Genomic DNA, 9,183 nt, shown 5'->3' with positions numbered 1-9,183 from the left:
AAAAAAAAAAAAAAAAAAAAAAGAAAGAAATGCCCACAAGTGCTTGCCTGGGCCAGGGCCAGGGCCAAGGAGACATGCAGAGCACATGGCCGAGCAGTTTTCCAACCACTGAAGATGCTCGCTTAACTCAGAAGGTGCCCGACCCTGCACAGGGGAACAGGGACTGTCAGCATCCCTGGCCATCTTCTGAGCACAGGGAGCCCCAGAATCCTAGGCAGGAGGTGGCACAAGCCTGTGTCTCCTCCACCACCTCTGCTGCCTTGCTACCCAATTTAAAGTGAGACCACTATAGGCTGCATTAGGAGTCGGACAGGAGGGGCCTTTCCCACTTGTGGCTCCTCCACCAGAAAGCGCTAGAACATGGGCCAGGTACATGCAGAGCAGCAGATGCACCGGGCCAGCAAACTCTGCTTTTTCAGTGGTCGGGCTGGCCTCTATCTAGCATTTAAGTTATAGATTGCTCTACCACAGAGGGTAGTGGAAAAGGGAATGACAGGTATGACCTTCCAAATTCCGCATGTAATGGAGACACTCAAATTAAAGAACAGCCTGGAGCCCGTAGACACCCTGGCTGTCCCACTGAAAACCAGACGACAAGTCTAGGGGGCAGGCAGCTGGGGCCACATCTGGGAACCAGAGTAGAAATGAGCCCTGGACCCACATATCTGTTAGACAGCTCTTCAGCACTGAGGGAATCTTCCTGGAAGGTGATTGGTCTCTGCCCTACACTGTCTTTCCTGCTTGTCCAGGATACCTCTTGTATACAAGCTACACGTTTTGCCAGGAAAAAGAACCGGAGTCATAAACCCAAATGTGCATACCCTGTCGATGACACAAGACTCAAGGCTGAAAACAACAAAGATGGCCCAGGTGTCCCCCCAAAAGTGGCCACAATTGTCCAAAGTCTGAGCATTCAAGGAAGGCTTCAAGGGGAAGGCACAACTAGTCTTGAAGGATATGGGGGATGTTGGCTAGGGACAAAGGAAGGAGTCCAAGGCATCTGGAGATCCCAGCCTGGAAATCGACAGACGCCCATCACCACCAGCCAAGAGCAGACCCAGAATGGCTGAAGAGGTGGCAGGTATAACAACCATGTTAGCATACCAACAGCATGGAACACACAAAGAACGTGTGTCCTCTGCACAGTGTGTCCTGTAGCCCATCAGTGAGAGGCGTCTCAGACTCAGAGGTTAAGGGTGGACCTCAGACCCTTCCTCTGAGTCACACAGCCATCCCCAGGCAGTGAGGAACTGATAAGAGAGTCTCTCTCCTCTTTGCACATGAGGAAGGACACTGAGTCCCAGAGCTACTCAGCCAGCGAGGAAATTCAGACAGTGCGCTAATCCCCTGAGGCACGCTTGAGGGCTGCCCTTCTCCGGGATACAGTGAGCCAGAGACACTTCTAGTCACACCTTACTAACCACAGGGGATTCACTTCACACCAAGGGGGTCCCAACCCCAGCACGCTCAGGGTTCAGGGACCTCTTATCTCTTGCCCACGGGCTCTGTGTCCAGGGAACCCAGGTAAAACCAGGAGGCACAGGTGGCCCACGATGCTTCTGCTTGGAGGCCAAGCTTGCTGGCAAGTCCATGGGCAAGCCCAGGCCCAGAACCAAGTCCTACCTTCCGTCCCAAGGGTCCTGGATTTCCGGAGAGCCCAGGCAAGCCCATGTTGCCCTGTAAGACACAGACAACAGCGTCAGGGGAGGAATTGGGCAGGCTTGACCTCCACTGCAGTGGTTACAGCCACCCACGGAGGTTCACTAAGGCCTAGAGGCCTCGGAGAAGAAATGGCAGTCACTGAACAAGGTAGGAGCAGGGAGATGGGTGGAGGATCCATCTCTCAACTCCCTGAACTCACTAGCTACATAGATGCAGGGCTTATGTATGGGGCTTAAGCAGAAGACATCATATGGAGAGTGTGTCCTGATGTTAAGAGCATGGTTGAACCCACACTCTACCCTGTACTGACTAGCTTAGCACAGGTCTGCGGAGTGGTAAGTATGAACTAGTGAACCACCTGTGACAAGAGAAGGTCAAAGGGAGGCTCTCCCCTACCGTGTGTGTGCGTGTGCGCGTGTGCGTGTGTGTGTGTGTGTGTGTGTGTGTGTGTGTGTGTGTGTCTACCTAGCAGCTGGATGGAGATACAGAGATGTGAGTCCTAACTCTCAGGACCCAGAGAAAGCCAGGCAGACCTGAGTGTCCTCCTCTAGACTCTAGAGTATGACATGTGAGGCCTGCGATTAGATGCTGGCGTTCGAGCCCTCTCTTCCTTCCTGACCTCCAAGGCCCTTGCTCAGCAAGGAGAACGGTGCTTTGGGGGTAGGGGAGGTCCTTTGGCCTAAGTGTTTTCCCTTCCACAAGCAACTCATTTAGCCTCATAGCCTCGGGGAGCTAGGAGATCACGAGGCTCTGACCGTTGCATATCCTCAGTTGGAAGTTTCTGGGGCACTGAACCATCAAGCAGCTTATGGATGCCAGCATCACTTGCAAGTCCCACAGAAAGCTATGGAGCCCTGGGGGAAAGGGCATTTACTAAGAGGTGTTCACAGAACAAGTCTGTTGGTTTGTTTGTTTGTTTCCAGCCATAGCCTAGGAAGGTGGTATTGGGAATGGCCATGGTCTCACTGTTGGGATAGATCAAGACCTTAAAGGAAAACACCAAACCGCTTCCACTTGTGGGGACTTCATGCTTCCTGGGTCATGCGCGGTCTCATCCCTCAAGGGGACTCCTGGGGAGGGTGGGATATTAGGGTTCCTAAACCTACCTTTGCTCCATCGTGAGCCTGTCCTGGTGAGAGTCCTGGGTCCCCTTTCTGTCCCTGAAATAAAAACAAGCCTGCCTCGGTCATCACATCACCTTGAGCAGCGTCTCCACACACATTGCATTCAGTCTTCTTTCCTACATGGCCCGTTTTCACTCACGTGAACCCTCCCCCTCAAGTCTGTCACTCTCTCGTTCCCACACCATCCGTAGCTTCCCTCTGTCTACACGACTCCCGATTCCTTCTGGTGTCCCCAGTCTTCTATGATCTGGCCCCAGCTAGTCCAAATTCTGTTCTCCTGCCACCGGCCAAACCCATAAAGAAGGTGTCATTGTGTATCATGTCCACCCAGTCTGCTGTCACTCCTGACCTTCTCCACCCCATCCACTGTCACAAGGCAGCAACCATACAACTTTCTAAGAGACACAGCCAAAGGCACCTAAAGGGTAATTTTCCAGAAAGGTGACACTCGCCTCTTCGATCACCAGGAGTCCCTGGATCATTCCTAACTGCATTAGACTCCCACTCTAGACTGAGGGATGAGTATAGAAAACCCAATCACCCCAAAATACATCCAAGGAAACTGAGTCCAAGGCACTCAGAACTGAGACTAGACTCCCAGGTCTGTGAGAGCCCACCAGTGCGATGCGGGCAGTGTACCGGAGAGAACATGGCAGTAATATCAAGTCTCCATCTGGGACAAGCACTGTCCATACCTGGGATATGACAGGGTTCCGTCCCAAGGATCTTGGTCCCTAGAACATGGGTCAGCATGAAAGCCGAAGAGATCGCTGGTTGCGTCTCACAGGGACAAAAGAAAGCTCTCACTTGCAGGAGGATGCTAGGAGCTTCCAGCCCACCCCATCCCTTCCGCCTAAGCTTTCTGGCCTCCTTGCCTTAGTGGGCTCTGAGTCAGAAGTCCTTGGTGAAAGCCCTGGGCCTGCCATGGGCTCACACAGGTCTTCTCCTCCCTGAGCCTTGATGTCCTCGCGTTTATAATGGGGGACATGTAGCTTACATGCACGCTCACATACAAACTGGCTTCGAGGGTTTCTAGGCTAAGGGCCAGTGGGATAATGTCTGTGACACATGGGAAAGGTGGCTTGGCCAACTCTATTTAATTTCCATTAAGTCTTTTTTTTTTGGGGGGGGGAGAACTCAGACCTCCCAAGTCCTGACTTGGTCCATCTCCACCAGAAACCTGGGTTGGAAAGAACCTCTCTGCCTGTTCTTCTACTACGAGTACTGTGAGGTAAGTTCTGCATCCCAACTCTCCACTGCAAATGAAGGACAGGGACTGGGGTTTAGAGAAGCCGCCACAGCCTGGGCTAACCCAGTGGGCAGGAAACAGGTTGGCTGACATCAAAGCCTTTGTCTACAACCTGAGATTCTTCGCTCTCCACCACCTCTCAGCTGTACCATCATTCGTCCAGTCAGCTGCTCCAATGTGAAGGCCAGCCCTTCCTGGGAGACTCCAGAATCCTAATTCTATCACCCTGAGCCCCACACCCCAGAGAAGCAGGATTTCTATAGAACCCCACCCCCAGACTCACCTGACATTAGCAGCCACCCCTCTGAGACATTCTCCCACACTCTGTAAATCAGAAGCCCTGCTCCATGCCTTTTATGTCCACAGTGCAAGGCCTGGACCGGGCTACCCAGCTACCAAGGATTCTTGTGGCCAAACATGGACAGAGATTCTCCCCGCCCCACTATGCCCACCATGGTCTGCAGCCAGCAGAGGAGCTGGCGCATAACGCTCACAGGAATAGGTCGTTGTGAACTCTATTCTGCCATTTCATAGAGTACAAAGACTGATAGATAACCAAAGCCCTGGCCAGGCTCCTTACTAATTGATGGATTTTCCCATACAGTCTCAGCAAGAGTGGATATAATCGCTGTCCAAAGATGGACTAATATGGTGGACATTTATTGAACACTCACTACAAGCCAGGTACGGTATTGAACACGAGGAATGGCATGAAAAAGAATAAGACTGAGGAGTCAGGCCCCTTGGGGAGAGACTCCAGAAGAACAGTCACAACAGCCTAACCTTTAATGAGTGTTCTTCTAGGCCCTTCATACATATTATAGCTCATTTAACCTCCAACTCCATAAAAGAACCACATTCATGAGCCCCGTTCTACAGAGGAGGAAATGAAGACAGAACAAGGGGCTACCACTTACCCATGGTCAGACTGCAAGGGGGAGGAATTTAGGGTCAGGAAGTCAGTCTGCAAGCTAGACTTTTCACATTTCAGCACAGTGCAGTGAAGATCTACACATCAGTGCTAAATGAAGGGCAGGGAGAAGGCTGAGAGCTTTGTCTAGATGTAGATAAATCCCTGAAAGGATTGCAGATAAGCTGAGGCTAACTAGAAGAAGGTATTCCTGCTTAGACAGAGGATGGCTTCTAGGATAAAGATTTCTCTGGTGTCTTCAACCTTTTGACATCACAACACCCTGTTGTCATCTACAAAGTTCATACTTGAGAAGTACACAAACAAGTTTTTAAAAAGATCATAAACCATCTGTCTTAAGTAAGTTTCTAATTGTGTTGGCTTCATTCATTGTGATCCTTGACCTTTTGCAACTGGTGGACCATGGGCTAAACACAGCCAGATGCCTACGAAAGGTGAGAGAGAAAACAAAAGATGATACTTTATAGATTCTTTATGTGTTGAAGACAAGGGTCTGGTCACTAGACCCACTTCTTCAGTCAACATGCCCATGTGACCTAGAGGAAGCCATATGGTGACCAGGAGCAAGCCATATGGTGGCCTCTACTTGGAATAGTTCATGAAGCCTTACAGCCAAGCAGACTACATAAGAGGGTAAAACATGAATGTTAGGTGTTAAGAATATGGTGGGGACAGAAACCATTCTGGGCTCCATCCCTTCAGGAATGAGAGTAGAAACCTGAGGACTCTCAGTGACTGAGACCCAGAAAGACGAGACAGAGAAAGACTAAACCACAAAGGATCAAGAAACGCTAGAGTGGAAGTAACCGCCGTAACTCCCCTGTGACCTCAAGCATACAGTATAGGGCCTGGCCCAGAGACAGCATCACACAACACTTCATGAATAAGCAAGCAGGGTCTCAAGAGAAGCAGGAGCCACATCTGGCTGGGTCCTGGAACTTCCTCTGAAGATTTCCTTTGTGGCTATCACTGTTTCTCGGGTTCAGAAACCCAGCCAATGCAATAAAGCAGGAAAATCAAATAGGGGGAGGAGACAAAAGTATGTCCGTCTTGGCAAACCTCATGACTTCCTGTCTAGGACATTCAGGAGAACCATCTGAAACACGAGCAGGGCAGACAATGTACTTCAGTAAAGAGAGAAAAGGCAGGGTCATACGTTACATACGAAAGTTCTCCCCAGTAACAGAAAGCCAGCAGAAAGTCTAACAGCAGCAGAACATTAAATTTCTAAGTATAAACTGAATAATAAATACGCAGGGATTTTGCAATAAAACTATAAAAGTTTACTGAAAGAGGTTTAAAAGCCTCAACCCAATCAGGAAGCATACCATGTGCGTAGTGGTTAGAAAATCTTATTATTTTAAAGATGCTAACTCGTCACAAATTAATACAGGCACTTAATTTCAGCTTTAGAAAAACAACAACAACAACAAAAACCGAGAGTGATTTTTAAATGAGAATGGAAATAAAATTTATCTAACAGAAAAAAAAAAGCTGGAAATGTTTGAAACGAAGCAGAGAGGGGAAACACATAATCAGGTTATGAAGGTAGTAAGTGTCACGTAAACGAGCGTGCAGATGAACAACAAGAAAACACAACAGAGTGACTTAAACCAGACCCTGGTCTATCCCACAACAATCGGCAGAGCAGAGGCTGTCTAATTACAATGGGAGAGCAACAATGGATAGCGAGTTCACTTCCCAACCCCACTAAGATTAATTCCAGATGGCTTAAAAAGTACCAGTATAAATTATAATACGGAATAACTAGAAGTAAAGGTGGGCATGTCTGAGCCTAACACAAGCAAGAGAGACAGAGAGAGAGAGACAGAAGGATGGAGGGATGGAGGAAGGGACAGAGGAAGGGAGGGAGGGAGGGAGGGAGGGAGAGATGAAATAAGCCTGGTGCTGCAGCTCAGTGATAGAGCATACACTTAGCATTCATGGGACCTTGCGTTCAATTCCCAGTACATCCAAAGCAACTGGGGCTAGGAAGATGGCTCAGCCAATGAAGGTGTTTCTGTGGAAGCTTGGCACCCTAAGTCTGCTCTCCAGAACTCATGTAAAGGTAGCCAGAGGTGACTCCACAACAGTCTCCTCTCACCTCCAAATCACAAGATGGCATGAATTCACGTGCACTCACACACACTCCATACACACTCACACACACTCATACACACACACACACACACACACTCATACACACACACACACATATACAAACATCCATGCACACAAAACCATACATGATAATATTAATAACAATTAAAACTTTAAAAATGTAAAGGGAAAGAGCCAGACCAGCCAGTAGATCCTTCTCCAAATCATTTGACCTTAAAAATGTTAATATTGTTAATGTGTTGTGGATGTGCAAGTGTGCGTGCACATGTGTGTACATGCATGTGTAGATCCAGGGCAGACTCTGCTATGATTCTGTACATGTTCTCTGTCTTTTGAGAGGGTTGGATGTTGAGTCAGAGCCTCTCTCTGGCCAGGATTTAAAGAGTAGCTCAGGCTGTTTGCCCTGCAAGTCCCAGGACCCTTCTGCCTCCACTCCCCTAACTCGAGGATTACAAATGCGTCTCATCACACTTAAGTGTTTTCTTAACACAGACTCTGGAGACTGGACTCAGATTCCCGGATATTTTACTAAACTGGGCAACCCTTCCAGCCTTATCATTGTAAAGTTTTACAAACAGAATAAAGCTTCCATTTGTGAAAATCACCATTGGCAACCTTATGGGCAATAAATAAACCAGGAAAATACTTGTAAGTGAAGTTTTTGTAATTTCCGTGTATGAATAAATTTATATGTCAATGACATGACAACATCCTAATACTCCCAGTAATATAATTAGCAACTGGTGAAACACATTTCAAACAGACATAAGGAAACACATACAATAGATAATCAGCCAAAATAACGAATTCTTTTTTTCAGTGTATTCTACTAATGCTCTTCCAGTGTTAGCTCAAGCTTCCCAAAAGGCGGTGACTGAGAAATGACAGGTAGGCACACTCAGGTATTCTGTGCAGGCATGTTAGAAGTTATTTACATATGCTGCTTGCACACGCCTATACATACACAAAAACACAAGCGGTTCAATCCCAAGAACAATGCAGCAAGGTGTGAGCTATTATGATTCCTGTTTACAGGGATGGAAGCCAGATCTGGAGCCTTTTAATAATTAGCCCAAAGTCACAGAGGCAGCGCAGGGTGAAACTGGAGTTCAGATAGGGCCTTTCTGGTGCCTGAGTCCATGCTGGAAACTCTGTTTTTTACGAACTTATCCTAGTGCAACAGTTAGATATTCCAACACTCAGGTATAGTCGGATTCTTCAAGAGCTTACACGATTATTAGCAGAGGTTAGTTTTGCACAGGGAGCACAGTTATAGAAAGAATGCCGACAGGGCGCCTGCCACCAGCCATTAGAACACACTGGGGATTAAACATTCACAACAGGAAATGCTTGCGGTGGAATGTAAAGTGAGGAGGGCCAGACAGCAGCCTCCTCGGTGAGGGGGAACCCACATCCCACGTGGGACACACGCAGTGTCAGACAAGTCCCAGAGCAGGAGGCTCGAGGTATCCTGTAGCTCTGTGCCTGAGCTTGGGGTCAGACTCTGGGAATCTCATCTTGCCACCCACTAGAAATGTGACCCTTGGGCCCTGGGTTTCCTCCTCTGTAAAATGGCAGTGGTAAGATCTGCCCTGCAGAGTGAGAGCGGCTCTCTGAGGCCCCTCAGCCCCCTGAACCTAGGACTTAGCCTTGCCACTTTTGCTCCTGACCCTCCAGAAGGATAAAATCCTTTTTTGGTTCGTTTGTTTCTCTCTTCCTTTCCTGCTCGTTTTGACTTTGCCTCCCATCCCGGAGCCTAAGGGCAGGCTCCGTACCACTACAGCTGTCAACACCACATAGTAGGGTCTCAGTAAACCAAAGATGATGACTAGATAGGTGGGCAGGTCCTAGAGGAGGCCAACACCATGCTAAAGAGGAGAGCAAGCTACGTGCAAGGCTTGAGCAAGGCCAGCCTTGTGATTCCACCAGGTTACTTCCCAGGGCCCTGAGGAGCAATGAGGATCCTCTCCAGACATCCTTCCCCCCTGATTCAGACACATCATCTCCTCTTCCTCCTCTTCCTCCTCTTCCTCCTCCTCCTTCTCCTCCTCCCATCCTCCCCTCTTCCTCTTCCTCTTCCCCTCTTCCCCTCTTCT

The 9,183-nt window shown here is 48.7% G+C and overlaps 1 protein-coding gene across 2 annotated transcripts in view; it reads right to left on the bottom strand.

The window, feature by feature from the left end:
* The window catches only part of Col27a1 (collagen type XXVII alpha 1 chain), a 120,586-nt gene that overhangs the window by 87,793 nt on the left and 23,610 nt on the right, over window positions 1–9,183 (bottom strand). For both annotated transcript variants that reach the window (XM_029539894.1, XM_021200052.2), the window contains exons 6-7: window positions 2,769–2,822; window positions 1,624–1,677 (exon numbers count right to left, since the gene is read on the bottom strand). In XM_029539894.1, the coding sequence (XP_029395754.1) occupies window positions 1,624–1,677; window positions 2,769–2,822 (108 nt within the window). The remainder of the gene's footprint in view (window positions 1–1,623; window positions 1,678–2,768; window positions 2,823–9,183) is intronic.

The sequence above is a fragment of the Mus pahari genome, chromosome 6, assembly GCF_900095145.1.
Source record: "Mus pahari chromosome 6, PAHARI_EIJ_v1.1, whole genome shotgun sequence".
In the NCBI taxonomy this organism is placed as follows: domain Eukaryota; kingdom Metazoa; phylum Chordata; class Mammalia; order Rodentia; family Muridae; genus Mus; species Mus pahari.
The sequence above is the reverse complement of the archived record's forward strand: the minus strand, read 5'-3'. Positions and strand labels throughout refer to the sequence as shown.